Source organism: Carassius auratus, chromosome 25 (genome assembly GCF_003368295.1).
Source record: "Carassius auratus strain Wakin chromosome 25, ASM336829v1, whole genome shotgun sequence".
Classification (NCBI taxonomy): Eukaryota; Metazoa; Chordata; class Actinopteri; order Cypriniformes; family Cyprinidae; genus Carassius; species Carassius auratus.
Genome location: NC_039267.1, coordinates 18,072,624 through 18,097,580, shown reverse-complemented (window position 1 = coordinate 18,097,580; position 24,957 = coordinate 18,072,624). Strand labels below are relative to the sequence as shown.

General features: G+C 41.2%; 1 protein-coding gene across 7 annotated transcripts in view; it reads right to left on the bottom strand.

Annotated features, from left to right (window-relative positions):
* LOC113043576 (receptor-type tyrosine-protein phosphatase eta) overlaps nucleotides 1-24,957 on the bottom strand; it is a 236,704-nt gene that overhangs the window by 25,274 nt on the left and 186,473 nt on the right. For 6 of the 7 annotated variants that reach the window (XM_026203048.1, XM_026203051.1, XM_026203049.1 and 3 more), the window contains 4 exons: nucleotides 16,552-16,806; nucleotides 14,744-14,998; nucleotides 2,801-3,061; nucleotides 2,346-2,597 (listed from right to left, as the gene is read on the bottom strand). In XM_026203048.1, the coding sequence (XP_026058833.1) occupies nucleotides 2,346-2,597; nucleotides 2,801-3,061; nucleotides 14,744-14,998; nucleotides 16,552-16,806 (1,023 nt within the window). The remainder of the gene's footprint in view (nucleotides 1-2,345; nucleotides 2,598-2,800; nucleotides 3,062-14,743; nucleotides 14,999-16,551; nucleotides 16,807-24,957) is intronic. The other variant, XM_026203056.1, reaches the window with a different exon arrangement.

The following is a 24,957-nucleotide window of genomic DNA, read 5'->3' as shown; positions in this document are numbered from 1 at the left end:
AACTACAGTTAAACTATATGACTCAAGTCAAGCCACTATTGATCTTCAATAGCAAAGTCAAGTCACAGTTGATCTTCGTGAACAAGGTCAAATCAAAGTTGATCTTTATGAGCCCAGTCAAATCACTTCCGATCTTCCAGAACTTCATCACGTCTCAGCTGAACTTCCAGAGCCTCATCATGTCTCCGCTGAACTTCAAGAGCCATGTCACATCATGTCTGTTGCACCCAGCAGTGTTCTCTCAGCCTGTTGTGTTGCTGCCATGGAGACTGTAACTGCTGTGGAACTTCAAGAGGTGGCGGCAACTGCTGCAGAACCTTTGGAGGTGTCAGTAGTATCCATCCATGAACTCTCATCCTGTCATGTCACGGCCACAGAGACCATCCACCAACTCACCGCCTGTCCTGTCACAGCCACGGAGGCCATCCATGAACTCTCGTCCTGCTCTGTCACATCTAAGGAGGCTGTCTATAAACTCATTGCCTGCCCTATCAGGGCTAAGGAGGCCGTCTATGAACTTTCTACCTGCATTGTTTTGCCCACAGAGGTCATCATTAATCTACTTATGTTATCTGTTCCAGTTCCACCTAACCAGACTTGCTCTCCTGTGCCATCGACTCGGCAGTGGTGGCCCTCTGCTCCACCCTGGTGGGCTTCTATCTCATCTGCTCGGCTCTGGTGGTCCTCTGCTCTGCCCTGGTGGGCTTCTGTCTCATCTGCTTGGCTGTGGTGGTCCTCTGCTCCGCCCTGGTGGGCTTCTGTCTCATCTGCTCGGCTGTGGTGGTCTTCAGCTCCACCCTTGTGAGCTCCAACTCCACCTGCTCCACCCTGGTGGCTCCAGCTCCACCTGCTCCGCCACAGTGGGCACCTGTTCCTGAGATAAGACGACGGTGGGCCCCTGTTCCTGAGTTAAGCCCAGGGAGGCCCCCTTATTCCCGAGTTAAGCCCATGGCAGGCTCTTTTTTCCTGAGTTAAGCCCATGGTGGGCCCCTGTTCCCAAGTTGAACACATGGCGGGCCCCTGCTTCCCCCATGTTAGCCCAGGAAGGGCCCCTGTTTCCCCATGTTGGGCCCAGGAAGGGCCCCTGTTCACCATGTTAGTCCCAGGAAGGGCTCCTGTTCCCCTTGTTAGGCCCAGGAAGGCCCCCTTATTCCCAAGTTAAGCTCATGGCGGGCTCCTGTTTCCCGAGTTAAGCCCATGGTGGGCCCCTGTTCCCAAGTTGAGCACATGGCGGGCCCCTGTTTCCCCATGTTAGGCCCACGGCGGGCCCCTGCTTCCCCCATGTTAGGCCCAGGAAGGGCCCCTGTTTCCACATGTTGGGCCCAGGAAGGGCCCCTGTTCACCATGTTAGTCCCAGGAAGGGCTCCTGTTCCCCATGTTAAAGGGTTAGTTCACCCAAATATTAAAACCCATAAGTTCACCTTCAGAACACAGTTTAAGATATTTTAGATTTAGTCCGAGAGCTTTCTGTCCCTCCATTGAAAATGTATGTACGGTATACTGTCCATGTCTAGAAAGGTAATAAAAGCATCTTCAAAGTAGTCCATGTGGCATCATAGGTTCAGTTGTTCATTACTTCCTGTCTGACCATTCTCTTTATTTAACCACTGCATATGGATCTGAACGTCTGTGACTCCATGCTACACTTGAATACATCACTCTGTGAACAGACAGCTTCATTGGCAATGAATGTTTGTGGCTTACCCTCCTTGTGAAAAGTGTAAATTATTGTCTTCTAGACTGTCAGATCAACAGTCTTCCCCATGATTGTGTAGCCTAGTGGACCAAACTTAGAGACCATTTGGAAGGCTCAGTAAACATTTTTAGGTGTTTTGTGGTGATTAGCCTATTGACATGTCACCATATTCTAATTTCTTGATATAGTGAATTGGTGGGTTTTTGTTAAATGTGAGCCAAATCATCACAATTAAAAGAACCAAAGACTTAAAGTACTTCAGTCTGTGTGCATTGAATTTATTTAACACACAAGTTTCACAATTTGAGTTGGATTACTGAAATAAAGGAACTTTTCCACTGCATTCTGATTTATTGAAATCAATATCATGTTTATTCCTATTTTGAGTTCAGAGACTCTGAATTTTTAGATTTTTTCATTCAGTTGATCCCAGTGTCCACCTTCATATATTTTTGTATTTTTGTGCTTTGTTGGTTTCTAGGTTTATGAGAATGTTCTCATTTGTTTGTTGCTCATTTCGTAATTGATTAGCCCTGCCTGTTCCTTGTTTTTTGACCTCATTTGCCCTCTGTATTTATACCCCAAGTTCTGTTCTTTTCTTTGGATTATAAGATGTGTAGTACAAACATGTATTTATAAGTTTGCATACTTGTAAATTGTGATATGCAGACAGTTTCTCCTTCTGTTGTTTGATCTGCTGCCACAGCACTGATGCAGAATGTGTAATTGACTCCAGCAGTCAGATCAGTGATGTTATAGGAAGTGTTATTAGTAGTTTTATTTGTTTTATCATCAGTCCGGTGAAGTTTAAAGAAAGATCTATTTCCAACTGGCTCATCCCATATCAGAAACACAGATGATGATGTGATTTTAGTCATGATATTCTTGATCACATTTGGCTCTGTGTACAGAAGAGAATAGCAATTCACAAATGTCAGTTTCTTTTCTTTTTCGGAACAATCAGGACACAAGTGTAATATAAATACATACAGGGGAAATGTGAACTGGTGGGACAGATGAATAACAGATAAAAAAAATGGGAAAGGCATAATTCTGATAATGTACTATGTAGCACAAACATATATATTTTGTTGTTTTACGTACTGGTATAGTTTGAGATGCAGACAGTTTCTCCTTCTGTTGATTGATCTGCTGCCACAGCAGTGATACAGAATGTGTTATTGACTCCAGCAGTTAGATCAGTGATGTGATAAAAAGTGTTAGAAGTTGACGAATTTCTGTTTGTTTTATCATCAGTCCACTTAAGTTTAAAAAAAGATCTATTTCCAACTGGTTCATCCCATGTCAGAAACCCAGATGATGTTGTGATATTCGTCACTCTGAGTTTCTTGATCACATCTGGCTCTGTGTGGGGAGAGAAGAGCTGGTTTATTCTGAGGTCCGGTACAAATATGACATAAAAAGAAACATAGCCTAAAGGCTATAGGGCAATATGAATGCACAATTAATCATTCAAATCTTATTTCAAACACATGCAGTCTTATTCCTGAATTTCAATGATTCCAGTATGGCTAGTAAACCTTTAAAATTATAATCACACCACAATATTTAAACTTGCTTTCAGGCCGCCGCTGAACCAGAGAAAGCAGCGTCATGTAAGCATGTTTGAAACAGCTTTACTAACAGTGATTTCAACCACAATATTTATATTTCTCTGTTACAAACATCAAATAATAACAAAAGTATAGGGATAAAATTAGTCCAGATATAAACACTGAAGTTACAGCAGCTATGATAAAAATTAGTAAATGACATGGCCAAGCAATTCTTGGCTGGAAAGCAGACTGAGGCGGTCCGAACTTCAGCTCCCCGACCTGCTCATAGAGTAGGGTGGCCCGCTGCGTCCACCTCCACCTAAGTGCCGCTTCCTCAGCAGCCTCAAGCAAGTGGCACAGTGGCGCTGGGCAGGACGTCCCGCCTGTCCAGGCCCCTGTCAACCGGGTGGTGAGAGGAAGAGCAAGAGGCCTCATAACAGATGACCCAAAGAGATAGGGATGCAACTCTTCCTGCCCTGGAGGAGGGTCAGGTGGAGAATCTGGTTTCCAAAAATCTCAGCAGGAGAGCAGTTTTCTCCATCTCTGGGTCGCAAGAGAGCATAGAGATTCGCGGACAGACCAACACTGGACCACAATCATTCTTCTGTGATGCAAAGATGGCAGCGCTCCCACAGGCAACGGCTTCTCTATCTCCCATCAGAATGGTGTTTTTGTGTTTTTTGTCTTTTGAGTTGCAATGTTTTTGTATGTCTTCATCGCATCTACCTGTCCTTAAGTGCGCATACAGTCATGAGTTTCTACTCTATGCCAGCAGAACCACATTTTTAGAGTTAAACTCTGAGCATGTGGAAGAGCATCTCACCCACAATGGAGGTTCCATAAGCAGGGTGAGAGGAAGCATAAGAGGGTTAAGTGAGGAGGTGTCCGGGCTATGCTAACAGTTAACCCACACAAACCAGCTATCCCCACCATCGTACTGGCTAACTTACACTCTTTGGACAATAAACTGGGTTACATCCAAAAACCAAGCTCACCTCAGAGGATTGTAACAGACTGTTGTGTTTTTGTGTTGACAGAAACATGGCTCAGCAACAGTGTTCTGGACTGTGCTATTCAAAGCAATACATACACGTTGCTGTATACATCCCTCCCAGCTCCAACAACAGTAACAGGGACGAGGCACTAAATTAACTGTATCAGCACTTCAGTGAGCAGCAGAAAGCCCAGCCAGATGCTTTTCTCTAAGAGTATTTTCAGACTGTCACTGTCTACATCACCAAGTGTATTGTTGATGTAACAGTAACAAAGACCATTTCTGTACAGTCCAGCCAGAAGCTGTGGATGACAGGGGAGGTCTACAGACTCCTGAAGGCTCGTAAGGCTGCCTTCAGAGCTGGAGATGAGGTGGGCCTGAGGACAGTAGGGGCAACCTATCCAGCGGCATCAGATAAGTTAAGAAACAATACTCTAGGAGGATAGCCTATCAATTCAGTGACAGCAGAGACATTCAGAGCCTGTGGCAAAGGATACAGACCAGTACGGACTACAAGCCCCCAAGTCAAAGCAAATCTGCTTTATTGTCAATTCTTCCACATGTACAGCACATACATACAGATAATTGAAATTGTGTTACTCTCAGACCCTTAGTGCATACAGATAACACTAACAGTAGAGCATAAAAATACAAATTAAATATGAAATACAACTATACATATAAGGTTATGTTAAAAGAAATAAAAATAATATACAATTAAATAAAGCAGCACAAGGCACATGGAAGTTAGAGTGCAAACCAGTGAAGTAAACAAACAGTGCAGATACAATTATTGTATTGCAAAAGAGCTTATTCAGACTGATTTAAAGTGACAAAAAGCTCAGAGGGCAATTCTTTATTAAAACCGACTGAAGAGGAAATTGAATGAGGTAGTGAGCAAAACATTGCTGCACAAAGTGTCTGGTGCAGGTCACAGTTGTTAGTGGGGGGGGGGCAGTGGAAGGACTTGGGGATGTGCTCTGCAACTGCAATGCGTGTGTGTGTGTGAGGAACAAATCCATATTTAAACCATTCATTGGTGATATGTATCTCCTTCCTCTGTAGCTATAGCAACAATTTAAAAATGTGCCGTTAAGAAGTTTTACAAGTTTTACGGAAGCGATATCAAATGCTCATTGGTCCTCGCTGGTTTCGTCATAGATTGCAACATGCTGTGTTTCTGGTGATGCAGGTTTTGAATGAGAAACGCGCGCCTTGACTGAGTAGATCGGGATAGTATTTTCAGCAAATAAACTACTTAAATTATGCCCTTCTCCTAACACTACTTTTATATTCTGCCAGAGAGGACTGCAACTGCAATGTATCATCATTTGGACAACTGTGGTACTGCTCTTTGACACATCTGTAATAAATTATTTTGATTAAGTTACATGTGTCTATCTGTTAGGTTTCTCTTATAGACTCTTATAGACTCTTATACACTCACTCTTTATTGATTGATTTGCTCTGAAAAATCAGTGCAATACGTTTTTTTTATTGCATAGGTACATGATTTGTGGGTTTTAACTCTGATTTTGTATTCAGTTTAATATATTGGCATAGTTTGTGTGTTCATTACCAAAGCATGTCACAAAATGAATAATAGTGATTATAGTAATACACATGTGTGCCGGATCTGGGCCGAAACTGCTTGCTGTCTGGCTCAACACCTGAGACTTCATATCACTCCCCTTTCACACCAGATCACCGTCAGCACACTCAATGGCCAGGAACTGCCTCACATCACCCACATCACAGGACCCATAACTATCCTCACCTCCGGCAACCACACCGAAACCCTTCCCTTCCTCCTCATGGACTCCCCTGTGGCACCCATTGTCTTAGGTCACCCCTGGCTAGTCAAACACAACTCACAAGTGGATTGGGGTTCCAACACCATCACTTTGTGGAGTGAACGTTTTCATGAGTCTTGTCTGGTTTCTGCTTGTCCTGCTGTGTCTGTTTCTGTTCTTCAGCAGGAAGCTACGGTTCTGTCAAATGTGCCCATGTAATACCTGGGTCTGAAGGAAATGTTCAGTAAGTCCCGCGCTGCTTCTTTCCCTCCGCATCATCCCTATGGCTGTGCCATAGAGTTAGTTCCAGGTAAGTCTCCGCCTAAAGGCAAGCTTTGCTCTCTTTCCATTCTGGAGAGGGAGTTCATGGAGAAATATATTTCTTATTCTCTAGTATCAAGTTTCATCCGCACTTCCTCTTCTCCAGCGGGGGTGGGATTCTTTTTTGTTGGTAAGAAGGATGGTTCTCTGCGACCTTGTATTGATTACCAAAAGTTGAACAACATTACAGTAAAGAATACGTATCCTTTGCTGTTGATGTCTTTAGCATTCGAGAGGTTACAGGGAGCATCCGTCTTCACAAAACTGGATCTATGCTACGATTATCATTTGGTCCACATTAGGAAGGGGGATGAGTGGAAAACCGCTTTTAACATCCCTAGAGAGCACTCTGAATACTTAGTGATGCCGTTCTGGCTCTCCAACTCGCCTGGGGTTTTGCAAGCACTCGTTAATGATGTGTTCAGAGACATGTTAGATCAGTTCATATATGTTTACCTGGATGACATACTGATTTTTTCCTCGTCTCTCCAGGAAAATGTGCAACACGTCAGACGAGTGCTCCAGAGATTACTAGAGAATGGGCTTTTTGTCAAGGCGGAGAAATGCGTATTTCATGCACAGTCTGTTCCTTTCCTAGGTTACATTGTCTCGTCTGAGGAAATAATCATGGATCCTGACAAGGTTAAGGCTGTGATAGATTGGTCAAGTCCAGATTCCCGTAAGGCCCTAAAGCGGTTTCTGGGGTTTGCCAATTTTAATTGCCGTTTTATTCGCAATTTCAGCCAACTAGTCTCATCTCTGACCGCCTTGACCTCCCCCAGTACTACGTTCAGGTGGTCATATACAGCCGAAACTGTATTTTCCAACCTCAAGAGCCGCTTCATTTCGGCTCCCATCTTAGTAGCCCCTGATCCCACACATCAGTTCGTTGTGGAGGTTGACGATTCAGAGGTGGGAGTAGGTGCAGTTCTTTCCCAAAGCGATGTGTTCTATTCACATCGTTTATCTCCTGCCGAACACAATTATGACATTGGTAACAGAGAGTTGTTGGCCGTCAAATTAGCATTGGATGAGTGGCGTCATTGGTTGGAAGGGTCAGGATACCTTTCATCATCTGGACCTATCACAAGAACTTAGAATATGTTAGAACTGCCAAAAGACACAACTCCAGGCAGGCTCAGTGGGCACTTTTTTCGTTTTGATTTTTCCCTATCATACCGCCCGGGTTCCAAAAACGTCAAACCCGATTCTTTGTCACGTCTTTTTGATCCTTCCGAATGCCCGGTGACTCCCGATTGTATTTTACCTGAGAGTATAGTCATCTCATCACTCATATGGGAGGTCGAATCAAAGGTCAAAACAGCCTTAGAAGGGGTAATGCCTCGGCCCGAGTGCCCACCAAATCGGTTGTTCGTCCCGGAGGAGTTACGGTCCGACGTTATTCAGTGGGGTCACTAGTCCAATGTCGCTTGTTATCCAGGGATAAGCCACACCAAGTGCTTAGAAAAGCAACGATTCTGGTGGCCACTTATGGCTTGCGACATTCACAATTTTGTTTTGGCCTGCTCAGTTTGTGCCAGTGGTAAGACGTCTAACTGACCTCCGGATGGGCTCCTTCAACCGCTATCTGTCCCTTCGATACCCTGGTCCCACATTACTCTAGATTTTGTTACCGCCCTCCCAACCTCTAATGGCATGACAGTCGTTTTGACCGTAGTGGACCCATATGTGAAGCCGGCACATTTCATTCCCTTGCCCAAATTACCCTCAGCCAAGGAGACAGCAGTTACTGTAATTAATCACGTCTTTTGGTTACATGGCCTCCCGGTAAATGTGGTTTCTTAAAGGGGATCCCAATTTGTGTCCAAATATTGGAAGGAGTTTAGTAAATTATTAGGAGCGATGGTTAGTCTGTCTTCGGGTTACCATCCACAGAGCAACGGTCAGTCTGAGCGGGCCAACCAAGATTTAGAAAGAACGTTACGATGTTTAGTCTTTAAGAATCCTTCTTCCTGGAGTCAACAACTCTCTATGGTTGAGTACGCTCATAACTCGCTACCAGTGTCAGCCACGGGCCTCTCCTCGTTTGAGTGTAGCATAGGTTACCAGCCACCTATTTTTCCTATTCTGGAATCTGAAGTCGCAGTCCCCTCCGCTCACGCATTTGTCCAAACGTGCCACCACACATGGACCAGAGCTGGCGAGACTCTCAAGTTGGCACACCAAGGCAAAGGCCGATCGCCACCAGTCTAAGCCTCCTGTATACGTTGTGGGTCAAAAAATGCGGCTTTCTACCAACAACATTCACCGTTCCGTTTCTAATAAGTTAGCTCCTAAATGTATTGGCCTGTTCCCTGTCACCAAGATTATTAGTCTGGTGACAGTCCGCCTCAAACTACCTCCGGTGTACAGGAGGATTCATCCCGCCTTCCAAAATTAAACCTGTGTTTTATACACAAATGAACCCGCCCACCCCAGTTCCCCAACCCCCACAACTCGTAGATGGGGAACCCCCCTTACGAAAATTAACCATGGTTTTACTACAAATAAAACCAAAAAAACATGGTAACCACAAATTAACCATGGTTTTTCTATATTAACCATAGTTTAACCATGGTATTTGTAGTAAATCTGTGGTTTTACAAATGGCAGTCAATACGCCAAAAAACCATGGGTTACTACAGTTTTACTATAATAAAACCATGGTTATTTTTCGTAAGGGCCACCTATTCTGTCAATCGTATTCTGGACTCGAGACAGAGGGGGCGAGGATACCAGTACTTGATAGACTGGGAGGCTTATGGTCCGGAGGAGAGCAGTTGGGTACCTGTTAAGGACATACTGGATCACTCCCAGATTGATGATTACAATCGACAGGTAGGAGGGGAGGGTACTGTCACGGTTGGTAAACCATGGCCTTGGGCTTTGCACTATACAGGTGGAGTTTGTGTGTGTCTACACCAGCTGCTACTCATTACCCTTCCCTACATATTGCCCTGTCTTTCGTCTAGTGTTTGTCAGAGCATTGTTTGCAGTTCCCCGTGTTTATGCCTGGTCTCTCATTCCTGTTCTCTGTGTTCTTCTCGTCGTTGGATCGTCTGTGTCTTTGGAACCCCATCCACTCCTCACCTTCCACAGATTATACCTTTCACCTCCACGGCTCGCTCATCTCAGTTCCTGTGTCACGCTCTCCTGCTGCATTGTCACTCAATGCTCCTGCTGCATTGTCATGCCCCGAATCACCATCAGACTTCACCCTCACCCCCTTGTTATCCTGTTTCATGTTACTTGTGTTTGACTGCCTCATTTAATATCCATTGACTTGCACTTGCTTCCTCCCCTTCTTTCGCCATAATTCCAACATCTCAGGCTGCTGTCCCCACATGCTTCAAAGCTACAACCATCATTCCAGTCCTGAGGAATACGTCTCCATCCTGCTTCTGACTACCTGACTACCATCAAGTTGCACTTACTCCTAATCTCATGAAGTGCTTTACATAGCTAGCAGTGCACCATATCAATACTGTTCATAGACTTCAGTTCACCATTTAACACATTCATCCCTCAACAGCTCATTCATAAACTGGTCCAACTGGGGCTCAACACTTCGCTGTGCAACTGGCTGTTGGACTTCTGACTGGAAGACCTCAGGCACTACGGGTTGGAAGTAACACATCCAGCACCATCACACTGAACACTGGGGCCCCCAAGGATGTGTGCTGAGCCCCCTCCTCTTCACTCTGCTGACACATGACTGTACACCGTCACACAACTCCAACCTCTTAATTAAGTTTGCGGATGACACAACTATAGTGGGTCTTATTAGCAACAGAGATGAGACAAACTACAGGAGCGAGGTGAGCCACCTGGCCGGGTGGAGCAGTGACACCAATCTCACCCTGAAAGTGGAGAAGATGAAGGAGATTGTTGTTGACTTCAGAAGAGTGCACACTCAACATGTTCATCTGACTATCAATGGTGTGACTGGAGAGAGTGAGCAGCACCAAGTTCCTGGTTGTGCACATCAAAGATGACCTCTCCTGGACTGACAGCACTGCAGCACTGACCAAGAAAGTACAGCAGCTTCTCTACTTCCTCCGCAAACTGAGAAGAGCCAGAGCCCTGACCCCCATCATGTGCACCTTCTACAGACACGCCATCAAAAGCATCCTGACTAGCTGAATCACTGTGTGGTATGGCGCCAGAATTCACGTCAACGTATAGTGAGAGCAGCTGAGAAGATAGTTGGTGTCTCTCTCCCCTCCATCCAGGAAATGTATGGAATCCGTCTCACCCATAAAGCCCTTTGCACCCATCACACATCTTCTTATAGTCTGCTGCCATCAGGGAGGAAACTGCGGAGTCTCCAGGCCAGGAACAGCAGACTGAATGAAAGCTTCATTCATCAGGCTGTCAGGAAGCTGAACTTGCCTCTTCTCTTTTACCCGAGGCACCCTTCTTTTGCCCCCCCACCCACCAGCTCCCGCATCCCAAGGTCCTTCCACTCCCCCTCCCTCTAACAAACTCTGACCTGCAATCATTTCGGAGCTGCTCAGGTAGACCTGTTTGCCTCTCCAGAAACCTCTCACTGCCAGTTGTTCAGCAAAGATGCACTGGCACACAGCTGGCCACAGGGGCCTTCACAAATAAGTGTTTCCCCCAGTGAGCCTTCATGCACAGACATGATGCAAGATCAGGAAGGATGAGGAGCAGGTCCTGCTCGTGGCGCCTTACTGGACCACTCTGTCTTGGTTCCAGGAACTGGTGCTCCTTGTGACAGCCCGTAATTGGCAGATACCCTGTGGGACCTGTCTCTAGTCTCATTTGAGCGTTTGCAGAGAGTTGAGCTGAAGTCTCTGTCAATGAAAACTCTACTCCCGCTTGTATTGGCCTCCATCAAGAGGGTAGGGGACCTGCACACATCTTTGGTCAATAATTCATGCCTAGATTTTGGGCCGGCTGACTCCCAGGTAATCCTGAGGCCCCGTCCTGACTATGTGCCCAAGGTTCCCACTACTCCCTTCAGGGACCACTGGGGTGAGCCTGCAAGTGCTGCCCCTGGAGGAAGCAGACCCAGCCCTAGCTTTGCTTTGTCCCGTCCGATCTTTGAGATGCTACGTAGATTGGAAACAAAGCTTTAGGACCTCAAACCAGCTCTTTGTCTGTTATGGAGACCGGCAGAAGGGGAATGGTGTTACTAGTTACACTAGTACGTGCACAGATAGGGCTTAACCTGTGCAGAGAACATGCCCATTTCCCCTTACACTTTCTCTTTCAATGGTATTAATCACCCTGTACTTCTGTCTGTTTTACAAATATTTAGCCAATGAAACATTAAATAGAGTTTGTAACTAAAATCTTGTTGGATCCACTCAAACTGTCAGTAAAACCTCATGTCTCAATTGAATCAGAGCCATTGAGAAACAACAATGGCTCTGGATTGTATGAACTGAAGTTCCACAGCAGCAGTGTTGTAAGTATGCAGATTGAAGCAACCTCAACAATGTGATATTAACCTCCTGTGTAGCGGATCTGATCCAAATCAGACAAATTAAAGAAACTTGAAACACGGGCCAAATTCCTCAGAAAGGCAACAGGAAATCATAAATCATTCCGTGCCACAAGTCCGAAGCAAGATAACCAACCAACCAACTCTTTCACAGAACCGCTTTCAACATTAACACCACTAGATTTATTACAATTACATTGACAATTTCCAATTTCAATTCGGAGAAGAGATTTTCAAATTTGGGGCAGGTAATTGAGATGCAACGCCGGGCATTACATGTAAACCCATGAGAGTAATGAACACTTCCCCCCCACCTAGCAGAACAAGACTGAAGTTCCTAAAGGGTGTCTTTTAACCTCTGATCTCCACAGAACATCCCTATGTCAGATAATGGCACAGAAACTGTCTTTTCTACATATATATGGACCAAAATTAACTAAAAAAAGACTTATAAATGAATATCAGTCCATCGCTTCACTCCATTATCATTTATATGTATCCCAGACATTTGACTATCATGTTTATAATCACTTATTGTGTATGTCTTTTAATAACTATAGGATAGCTTAAGGATTCATAATCATATTTAATATGTTTGTGATTTAATCTGCTTGCTTGAAACAGTCTTGAAACAGTCCTGACCATAAGATTTGTCAAATGTATCATATTCTTGTTATAGGAATCATGTCCAAAATTATACCCTGCAAGAGCGGGAAAATTCGGACCACATGCTTGATAAGATAACATATAATTTATGATACCCCCGATACAAGACAATATCTGATTGGTCAAGACAACATTTGAGGTGTGGCCAACAGGCCAGTTTAAATACTTAGGACACCATAAAATCTTGCTTTTAGCTCTACCTTTTGTTAAGCTTTTGCTATTAGTCATGTTTGCTTTTAGCTTGTACCTTTGCTTCCTAGCTTTTGCTTCTAGCCATGCTTTTAGTCATCACTATTCTTTGAGCGCGGTTCCAGCGCGGTTCCAGCGTGCTTCAGCCTGCACGCCTGCTGCTACTTAGCCACAATGAGAAGAAACACTACCTAGTCTAGCCAAACTTTACTTCTTTTCTTTTCCATTTGAGAGTTTTGTGTTCTGAGTTAAGTTTTGTAACGTCAAATCTCCGATGTCTGACCTCGAGTGCCCGTTCAACTTCAACCAGCCCACACAACTCTGCGTCTTCAGCCAACGCCCAACCACGGGCTTCCCAAGGCGTCACTTCAGTGACTACTGAACTTCCAGCCAATCAGTGACATCAGGAAACCCCCTTTCAATGACAACAAAGGGAACACCTTTACACAGGCAATGTACCTCCAGACTCTGATTTGTACTGGTGTATCTAATATAATTTTAACCTCATTGAGGAACTCAATGCGAGGGTTAATTAAGTGATTGATGGTTGTTCATGTCTATGCAATTTCACGTATTAGATTTGTTTATCTGTCTTAGATTTATCTAATAAAGCCTTATTCATATTGAAAAGAGAATTATCTTGTGTTTTGTGCTTACAAGTTAATGCCTTAAACTGCCGATCTTGTTACTGTGCTAATTGATAGTGTTTTCTATTGATAGTGTGTTCACTATACTTTAGATATTAATATCCAGTGCAGATTTGATGTTAAACAGCTTGTTCAGTGAATCGCAGGGCATCTCAGTGATCAGCCATGAAACAGTGATTCTGTTCAAATTCCCTTTAAAATCTTAAATGATTCCTTTTGAGCTAAATTGACCTGTTTCCCTTACACCTGGAATGTAAGATTTACCAGGGAACCTCACCAAAAAAAACATTTATATTTACCACCTGGAATGCGATTTTTAATGGGGGCCTCCCCTCTAAACGCGATTGGGATAGATTTTGTGAGTAGCAATTGGGCAGGTTTTGTTGTGAAAACCTGGCACCCTGGCAGCAGCTGAAGTCTTGCAACAGTAAAGAGCTTGTTGTTTTAATAAGTACAGTGTTTTCTTTACGCAAGAAACACTATGGGCCCTATCTTGCACCCAGCGCAATTGACTTTGTACACCGACGCATGTGTCATTCCTATTTTGCACCCGCACAAAGCGCGCTTTTCCCTTCACAGAAGCCCGTCGCTAAACTAGTGAATGAACTTGCGCTCCCTGGGCGGTTCAGCGTGGTGCTATGACTATACCTGAATTTGGGCATGGGTGTTTGTTTACAAAAGATCACCTATCAAACATGTGAAGTCTGGGGCAGATCGGACATTGCTTGCCTGAGTTACGGCAACTTCCTGTTTCATGGCATAACATCAAATTTTGTCTGGCCGTCAGGGACATGTACCTTGACGAAAACTCAAGATCTTTGCCATTTCATGTAACAAATAACTTATGATGACATTCACCAAATTTGAAGATGATCCGATTAAAACTGTAGGAGTTTGTCGAACTACGAGGCATGGAAATGGCAAAAATTGAAAAAAAAAAAAAAAAAACTTACTTCCTGTTGGATTTTGGACCAAGACACTTTTTTAGGTTGTGGTCTGTAACACTAATGTACTTCATGCATGTATTTTGTAAAACGTAGCTCGAGGCGCACTCCATTGAAATTTTACAGATGGCACTATCGAGCCATTTTGCCACACCCAATTATGAAACCTACATCAGATGTACATTTTCGCCAGATCTGACACATGTGCAAAGTTTTGTGAGGATTGGAGCATGTTTAGGCTCTCAAAAATGTGATTCTCTTCTGAAAAGAAGAAGATGAGGAAGAAGAAGATAGAAACAGAGCAATTCAAAGAGGGTCCTCCCATCGTGGAGCTCGGGCCCTGATAAATACACAGGGGGGAATGTGAATCATTCTTATAACATACTTTGTAGGGAAAAAAAAAACAGACATTTTATAGTTTTACATTGTTACTAATTTATAGCAAGGGATTTTATAATTCTACATACTTGTGAATTGTGAGATGCAGACAGTTTCTCCTTCTGTTGATTGATCTGCTGCCACAGCACTGATGCAGAATGTGTAATTGACTCCAGCAGTCAGATCAGTGATGTTATAGGAAGTATTATTAGTAGTTTTATTTGTTTTATCATCAGTTCGGTGAAGTTTAAAGAAAGATCTATTTCCAAATGCTTCATCCCATTTCAGAAACACAGATGATGTAGTGATATTGGCCACACTGAGATTCCTGATCACATCTGGCACTGTATATTAGAGAAAGAAACAAGTCATAATTGATGATTAAAAAAAACATCACACAAGACACAAGCAAAGTAAGAACACTTAAAGGATGAAACATGAGCTGGTGGGACAAATAATGTCCAATAGACTGGCAAGGGCCAAGGCAGTATTTTGACTTTTGATCTTCAATGTGAGCTTTGTATTTAGATTCACAAATGTCAAGTTTTTCTTTTTTTTTTTTTTTTCTTTAACAATCAGGACACAAGTGAAATATTAAAACTGGAAGCAGCGATGAAAGGGCCTTTGCAGCTGGGTTTACCACCACCCGGTGGCCATGGGAGAACAGCGAACGTTAGGAAATATGCTTATAAAATAAGTAAATATTTGTGCCAAATTTCCTGCTGCCAACAGGTGGCGCTATGATTATAACTGACTATTGGCATGTAGATGTCTTCAGCTCAAGACTCTTACCAAACATATAAAGTTTGGGGCAGATCATACATTGCGTGTTTAACTTAGTGTGAAACAGGATATTTCCTGTTGCCAGCAGGTGTCGCTATATTTATAATTGAATGTTTACCTTTAGATAGGTTCTGGCCAGGACTCTTATAAAATGTGAGACGTTTGAGGTAGATTGGGCATTGTAGAGATGAGTTACAACAACTTCCTGTTTCATAGTATTAATAGCATTCTTTAGCACGTATTAAGTGTTGTTAACATGTCTGAGAATATCTCTAGCATGTTTAGCACACAATGGCATATTTTACTGTGTTGCTAATAAAGCATAACAGTGTAAAACATGACACTTCCTGATGCCAGTAGATGGCGCAGTAACTATTACCAAATATGAGCATATAGATGTCTTCAAGCCAGGACTCTAATCAAACATGTGAAGCCTGAGGCAGATTTTTATTACTGCCGGCTTATTTTAGGGAAAGTGTAGTGAATAAGAAACCTTCAAGAGACCAACATCCCTGGTTCTCCACAGTATCAAGTTTTGACAGGTATGCAGATATATGTTGGAAATGCTATTGTAATGGCATGGCCTTACTTTCTTATAATCTCCTATTTTGACTAGAATTGTGTTAGACATAATTATTTAAATTATATTGCAAAATATTGAAAAATACTTGACTCATTGCTTTACCTTCCCCTCTTCTCAATGACACACATAAACATGTTAACCAAATAATAGAAAATAGCAGAATTTCACAGAATAGCTACATTAATAATAATAATAATAATATTTAAACATATTTCTATTGAATGTTACATGTAGAGGGGACATCCCAGTGGATAAGAGTAAAGTCATAAACATCTTCAAGCACATGGCTCACAGAATATTTCTGTTGTAATTAGGTTTAAAGAAGCCCTGAAACCCTGTATATCCATTTTATCATAATGATTGTTAGTAATAGGAAATAATTGTAAAGTTTTTAAGACCATTATTTTGTGTCATTTAATTAATCATTAAGATGTGACCAGTTTATAAAAGGGGGGGGGGGGGGGTTGCATGGCCTTGGTTACTACTACTGTATATAACAAAAAAAAAAAAAAAATTTATAATTCTACGTACTTGTGAATTGTGAGATGCAGACAGTTTCTCCTTCTGTTGATTGATCTGCTGCCACAGCACTGATGCAGAATGTGTAATTGACTCCAGCAGTCAGATCAGTGATATTATAGGAAGTATTATTAGTAGTTTTATTTGTTTTATCATCAGTCCGGTGAAGTTTAAAGAAAGATCTATTTCCAAATGCTTTATCCCATGTCAGAAACACAGATGATGTTGTGATATTGGCCACACTGAGATTCCTGATCACATCTGGCTCTGTGTATCAGAGAAAGAAACAAGTCATAATTGATGATTAAAAAAAACATCACACAAGACACAAGCAGAGTAATAACACTTAAAGGATGAAACATGAGCTGGTGGGACAAATAATGTACAATAGACTGGCAAGAGGCAAGGCAATATTTTGACTTTTGATCTTTAATGTGAGCTTTGTATTTAGATTCACAAATGTCGAGTTTTTCTTTTTTTTCTTTAACAATCAGGACACAAGTGAAATATTAAAGCTGGAAGGAGCGATGAAAGGGCCCTCGCAGCTGGATTTACCACCACTCGGTGGCCATAGGGGAACAGCGAACGTTAGGAAATATGCTTATAAAATAAGTAAATATTTGTGCCAAATTTCCTGCTGCCAACAGGTGGCGCTATGATTATAACTGAATATTGGCATGTAGATGTCTTCAGCTCAGGACGCTTACCAAACATGTAAAGTTTGGGGCAGATCAGACATTGCATGTTTAAGTTAGTGAGAAACAAGATATTTCCTGTTGCCAGCAGGTGGTGCTATAATTATAATTGAATATTTGCCTTTAGATAGGTTCAGGCCAGGACTCTTTGAAGACGTTTGAGGTAGATTGGGCATTGTATGGATGAGTTACAACAACTTCCTGTTTCATAGTATTAATAGCAGGGCTTGAAAACGAAAAAAATAAATAAATAATGAAATCGGTACACTCTTCTTTTCTGCGTTCCTCTGATATTATTACTGTTCCCGAAACCGGTTCGGGTGGAAGAAATACTGGTTAATAACGTTATTTTTTAAAAAACAATATTATTTGCTTAATAATAATAATAAAGTATAGCGTTTTCTTTAGTCAAAAAGAAAAGGAAAAAATAGAGATCTAATGCTTAGTCACAGCCAATAGGCTACAGCATTATCATCTCTAGATTTTGGCCAAATGTAAGCTACTTAAAAATAAAAAAAATCTATCAACACTTTAAAGACAAAGTATTTTTACATTGTTAAAAGAAAAAAAAACATTATAAGATAAGATAAGAAAAAAAAAGTTGCGGGTCACGTCGCAATTTTTTAGCCCTATTACTTCCGAAATAATAAAGGCTAAAATACCTTTAGTCTAAAGCGAAATGTTTAAAAACATTATAAAAACAGTTATTAGTTTAGGCTATAAAAACGTCAATCCAAAAACAAATTAATTTAAGGTGAAGCTAATGACTACCTCTGTTTCCATGTTCCCGACGTATCTGGATACTAAAATGTTATTTAATATAAAGAATATAGAATAATAGTAAATGTATAATAAGTAAAGCTGTATATGCGTCCGAAAGTTGGACTGCAAATTTAATTCTAAGAATTATTTTGAGGTTAATATAGCAAATGAAAACTGTTCAGCTTCCAGGAAATTTGAGAAGCTCCGCTAGGCTATATTAGTTCCCCTCACTCCACAACAAAATCATTTCAATTAATAGTATTTAGAAAAGAACAAGAACTAAAAATATAAGAAGCTATAGCAATATTAACGACAAACTAAAACTAATTAATTTAGGCTAAATGAAACTGAAACCAGTGGATCTCTCATTCAACTCAAAATCAAAGTTTCCTTATTCGCGATGTATTTGAATGACAAATGATTATCCAAAATAGCCTAGTGTTTATTATAGCCTAATGTTTGTAAACATTTTGTGTCTGCATTATGTCGATTTCTAAATAAAAAAAAAAATTTTCTCTAAAAAACGTATAGGCTATAAAAAAAAGTTTCTCTCTCTCTCTCACTCTCTCTCTCTCTGTCACTGTCATTTCCGGTGTGATAGTGAGCGTGTAGAGGCGGAGTGGTGTGCTGTGAGTCAAACTTTTTTTCCCCCCTTTTCTTTTCCTCTCTCTACTATATCTATCCCTGACGGCGTGTTTACAGTTGGTTCTTTTAGTTTTTCTCGGGCCGCGTGCTATCAGCTCTTTTGAGGAAGCATGTCGGCCCCAAGCATGCAGGCGTTGAGCTCACTTACGCGGCGACACGGTGTAAAGGTGGCGTCCGCGGTGAGCGTGGAAGATTGTTGTTTGGCAATTGGATAGGTGGTTGGGCACGAGAGTGTGCTTTCCGCCTTGAGAATGAATGGTGCTATGGTAGTATTTCTTGATAGTATTGATAAGGCTAATGAAATAGTTGAGCACGGAATAATTATAAGTGGTGAACTTGTCCCTGTCTTGCCCCTTTCTCTACCGGCTAAGCGAGTTACATTGTCAAATGTCCCACCATTTGTGAGCGATGATATTTTAACCCAAGCTTTATCTCGGTATGGTAAATTAGTTTCCCCGATCAAAAAAATCCCAATCAGCAGTGTGTCTCCTCGGTTGAAACATATTGTTTCCTTTAGGCGTTTTGTGTACATGATTATTAAGGATGACGCTGATTTGGATATGTCACTTAATTTTCGGATCGACGACTTTGATTATGTTGTTTTTGTCACCACTGCAAAGATGAAATGTTTTTCTTGCAACAGTTTTGGCCACTTAGTTCGCAACTGTCCAGATAAACTTGCAGCGAATGAAAGGAATGTGATTGAGAATTCTGATAGTGGTGATGCGGCTGATGTTGCCGGTGCAGCGGCGCTGGAATCCCCGGGGGAAGGCGCGCTGGTGACGGCTACAGGTCTAGCCAGCGAGATCACGACTGGATCGACCTCGTCACAACCGCCTTCAGTTTCGGGTCACACTGAAACGCTTTCGGATGCGGTTGTGAAGGATCTAGCAGGTGTGTCACAAGGCTCTACAGTCTGTAGTGATGAGCAAAATGATAGAGCTTCAGGAAATTATTCAGCTGCATTGCAAGAAATGTCTGAGGAGAGTAGTTGTGTAAGAACGGAAGAAGAGAAATCCATTTTTAAAATACCCCAAAAAAGGAAGAAAAGTGACAAAGTACTTGATGCTAAAATAAGCAAAAAAAGTGAAATGCCTAGAGATGAAGAGCAGGATACTGAGAGTGATGGTGAGTCTTCTGACTCTAGTGTGTCTCTTTCTCAATGCGAGTTTGATGGACGGAGTTATGAGCTTGATGACATAAAGTTATTTCTCAGGTCGACTAAAAATAAAAGAGGTGTGCAAGTGCAGGAATATTTTCCTGATTTAAAACAGTTTGTGGAAAAAGCGAAGGGCTTAATGGCAGAGGGGTCTTTCACGAACAAGGAAGTCTACCGATTAAAGAAAATCGTGAGAAATCTTAACAATGCCCTGAATAATGACACTGGTTAACGTAAACAGCAGGAATGCTAATTTTTCTTTGCTTTTTGGTTTGTTTTTTTCTTTCTTATTAGTCATGAGTGAAGTGCATTTAGCCACTTTGAATGTCAATGGTGCTAGAGATATCAGAAAAAGAACAACAATATATGAAGTAATCAAACAGAAAAATATTGATGTGAAAAATGCTGTTGACTGGTTAAGAGAGTGTGATGGCACTGCTGTGCTAAGCCATAATACTTCTGTCAGTGGGGGAGTGGCCATTTTATTTGCAAAGAATTTTAGTCCTGTTTCTTACGTAGTTGATGAAATTGTTAAAGGTAGGCTCTTGAAAGTTCGAGCAGTTTTTGAAAATTATGTGTTTGTCTTTATTTGTGTGTATGTTCCTGCTTTAGCAGTTGAACGATTGGTTTTTTTAGACACATTGTGCTCGACTTTGCAAAATTGTTGCACTGAAGATTTTTTATTTCTAGGTGGAGATTTTAATTGTACTGAGCTCAATTTAGACAGGAATCACATTTAGCCTCATTTATCTTCTCGTAACCGTCTTATTCATATTATAAAAAAATATGAATTATGTGATATCTGGAGATCTTTGAATGGCAGTGGAAGGCAGTACACTTGGGTTCACACACGTGATAATGTTATTTCTTTGGCCAGACTGGATAGATTTTATAGCTTTAATTTTCATCTTAACATTTTTAGTAAGTGTTATATCACACCAGTAAGTTTTTCGGATCACAGTATGGTGCAATGTAAATATATTCTAAGCTCAATTAAACCCAAAAGTGCATATTGGCATTTTAACATTAAACTACTAAATGATAATTTTTTAAAAGAATCATTCAAGTCTTTTTGGGAAGTCTATAAAACAATGAAGTCTTCTTTTCATTCATTACAACAATGGTGGGATTTTGGTCCAGATAAAGCAGTTTACACAACAGTACACTCACAATGTCACTAAGGAGTTGGCTCGGTCATTAGAACTTTTGGAAAGAGAAATACTTGAATCTCAGAACTTAGCTCACTCTACTGGTGAAACAAGACACATGGAAGATTGCTCTAAGAAGAAAGCACAGTTAGCAGATCTACTGGGGTATAAAACGCAGGGGGCTCTGGTTCGTTCACGATTTCAAAGCCTTGACCAGATGGATGCACCATCCAAATACTTCTTCAGCTTGGAAAAAAAGAATGGGCAGAGGCGTTTTATTTATGCACTGCGTTCTGAAAATGGCGTTTTGTTATCTGACCCTGCTGATATTCGGAGGAGAGCAGTTCTTTTTTATCAAAATCTGTACAGAAGCGAGCTTGATTCAGGGTGCTGTGTGGAAAGTGTCTTCTTTGAAAGCTTACCTAAAGTCTCTGTGGAGGCTAATGTGGAGCTTTCAGGAGTGTTGACACTGGGAGAACTTTTTAAGGCTCTTCAAAGCATGGAGTCTGGGAAGGCTCCAGGAGTGGATTGCCTCCAAGATGACTTTTATAAGGCTTTTTGGGTGAAACTGGGAGAGGATCTGCTTGAGGTACTCAGTGCCAGCTTGTTAGAGGGTAGGCTGCCGCTGAGTTGCCGGAGGGCAGTTATCACCCTTATTCCAAAAAAAGGAGACCTTACTGACATTAAGAACTGGCGCCCTGTCTCGCTTCTTTGCAGTGACTACAAACTGCTTTCCAAGGTTTTTGCTAATAGGTTGGCTGGAGTGTTGGATCAGGTCATCCAGCCAGACCAGACGTATTGTATCCCAGGTAGATCTGTTTTTGATAATGTTTCATTAATTCAAGATATTTTTCATGTTTCTAAATTGTTAAATCTAGATTGTGGCTTGTTATCTCTGGATCAGGAGAAGGCTTTCGATCGAGTTGAGCATTCTTATTTGTGGAACACATTAGCTGCTTTTGGTTTCTGTAAAGAAATTATAAATCTGATCAAAGTACTCTATTGTGATGTTGAGAGTGCACTGAAAATAAATGGTGGCTTATGTGCTCCTTTTCGGGTTCTTAGGGGTGTCAGACAAGGTTGTTCCTTGTCAGGAATGTTGTACTCTTTGGCTATTGACCCCCTTCTCCAACAGATAAGAATACATTTAAGTGGTTTGTGTCTACCAGGTTGTAATAATAATATTCACCTGTCTGCTTATGCTGATGATGTTGTGGTGTTCATTTGTGAACAAAGTGATGTAATTTTTTTTTACTTAACTTAATCAAAGATTTTAGAAAATTGTCTTCTGCTAAGGTAAACTGGCAAAAAAGTAATGCTTTATTGTTGGGTCATTGGGAGGGGGTATTGGAAAAAGTAAAAGGGCGTTTGGATAAATGGAAATGGTTACTTCCAAATATGTCCTACAGAGGATGGGCTCTTATTGTCAACAATCTAGTTGCTTCCTCACTTTGGCATAGATTGGCCTGTGTAGACCCTTCTTCACAGTTTTTATCTGTAGTTCAAGCCACTCTTGTGAATTTTTATTGGGATAAACTACATTGGGTTCCGCAGAGTATTTTATACCTCCAAAAAGAAGAAGGTGGACAAGGGTTAATCCATTTACAAAGTAGAGTTGCTGCTTTTCGTTTACAATTTTTAAAAAGATTTTTGGATGGTTCAACAAACTGTAGCTGGTGCTCTGCTAGCTGCACCATTCTGCGTACTGTTGGAGGTTTTGGACTGGATAAATCACTCTTTTTAATGGATCCTACAAAGTTGGATTTATCGGAACTGCCTATTTTTTATCAAAATCTCTTCAAAGTGTGGAGTTTTTTTCGGGTCCGGCAGACTGAGAATTTTTGCTCTCTTCACTGGTTATTACTGGAGCCTTTGATTCTGGGGGCCCGTTTGGATATTACTGCTCGTTTTAACCTACAAGGATTCAGCACCTCTCTTCGGGAATCAAGGATTTTTACTTTGGGACACTTACTGACTATAACCGGGCCTCACTTTGAGCAGGTGGAGGCAACTTCTAAGCGTTTGGGTATTAGATCTATCCGCTTGCTCGCACAGTTTTTAACAAAGTTAAAACTCTGTTTTACAGTTGAAGAAGACCACATGTTGAGGGATTTCTTTGCAGGGGTTAGTGTTCCTGATACTGAGGATCCTTTTCCTTGTTTATTCTTGCAACCCATTCTTGATGAGAATATAGGCCTTAATTTTCTTTTAAGATCATATGAATCTTTGGTTTTAGATTTCTTATCATGTGAAGGTAAAAAACTGTATAGAGCTTGTGTTTTGGTTTTTAACAAGAAGTCTTTGGTCAGCAGAATTGATACACCATGGCGTTCTGTTTTCAGTTTGGAAAATGATGTAAAACCCGAATGGAGATCTTTGTATAAGCCACCATTGTCAAAGAGGGTAGGTGATATACAATGGCGAGTTTTGCATGGTGCCATTGCTGTTAATTCTTTTATCTCCGTGATGAACCCAGAAGTTGATCCTGGATGCCCTTTTTGTCTCCAAAGAGAGACTATTTTTCACGCGTTCAAGCACTGTTTTAGATTACAGCCTTTATTTGTGAAGCTAAAAGAATTGTTTGGTAGGTTTAATGAAAATTTTTCAATTGAGACTTTTATTTTGGGTTTTAAGTATTTCCAGAAAAAAACGGTTTGTTTGTCAATTGTTGAATTTCATATTAGGACAAGCAAAGCTGGCTGTGTATATTAGCCGGAAAAATAAGATTCTGCAAAGGTCTGGTAATGATCTTTATGTGTGTTTTCTGACTTTGGTCAAATCGAGGGTATTGATTGACTTTAATTTTTATAGAGCCATGGATGATCTTTCAACGTTTGAACAAATTTGGTGTAGTCATGGTGCTTTGTGCACATTATCCGAAGATGTGTTGGGTTTTTTCTTATAATCCCATAGTGTTTTCTTTTCTTTAATGTGCTTGCTGTATGTTTTTGTTTTAAGTCATTTGTGCAGTGTGTTTTGAGTATTTGTAAATCAAGCTTTTTTCAAAATCTCTCTCTCTCTCTCTATATATATATATATATATATATATATATATATATATATATATATATATATATATATATATAAGGGTATCGTATTATAACCATGCAGCAAGCCTTTTTAAATATTTTGATAATTTACTGAAAATAAATAAATGACTTTTTAAACCGTTTAACTGATTATTAATCGGTCAAAATTAGCTGATACAGTTTGCTGCATTCATACACTCAGAAACCGGTGACTGTGAACGAATCAGCAGAGTTTGTACGAGCTTTTGTCATCACTGAATCTTTCTCAGACATTTCCAAATGTCGAAAATGGTTAGCGCATCTATCTGTGCATGATGATGTCCAATGCCTCCGGTGAGCAGAGCTTCTCAAAGTTGGGAATAATCAAAGGAGAGCTGCGGTCCTCAGTTGGGCAGGAAAGGCATGCTGGCGCAGCTTGAGTGCCGAATGCACATGCACCAACGCCGAGAAAAAAGGCCCTTTTTGTGCTGCGTCATCAGGCCTAATTTGGTCTTAATCCGGCCATGAAGGTGGTTCATTGTCATTGAGACTCTCCTATGATGAGTTCACAGCTGAGCGGACATTTCACTCGCTGGCTTCAGCGTCATATTTTCATTTGCCGGAATCTGCTGGAATTCGTGATTGGTTGACAGCAAATTTCAAATATTAAATGGAACGATAAAATAATGTTATTAACCAGTTATCGGCCATTTAAAATTTTCGATTCTGTTCGGAACTATAACATTTTATTTTGTTTGTATTTCTGGTTCTGTTCCTGTTCCTGTCAAAATTTCGTTCGTTTCTGGTTTTCGTTTTCGTTCCTTGAACAGGTTCGTAGGCCTGATTAAAAGCTTTCTTTAGCACTTAGTATGTGTTGTTAACATATTTGAGAATCTAGCATGTTTAGCACACAATGGCATATTTTACTGTGTTGCTAATAGAGCATAACAGTGTAAAACATGACACTTCCTGTTGCAAGTAGATGGCGCTGTAACTATAAC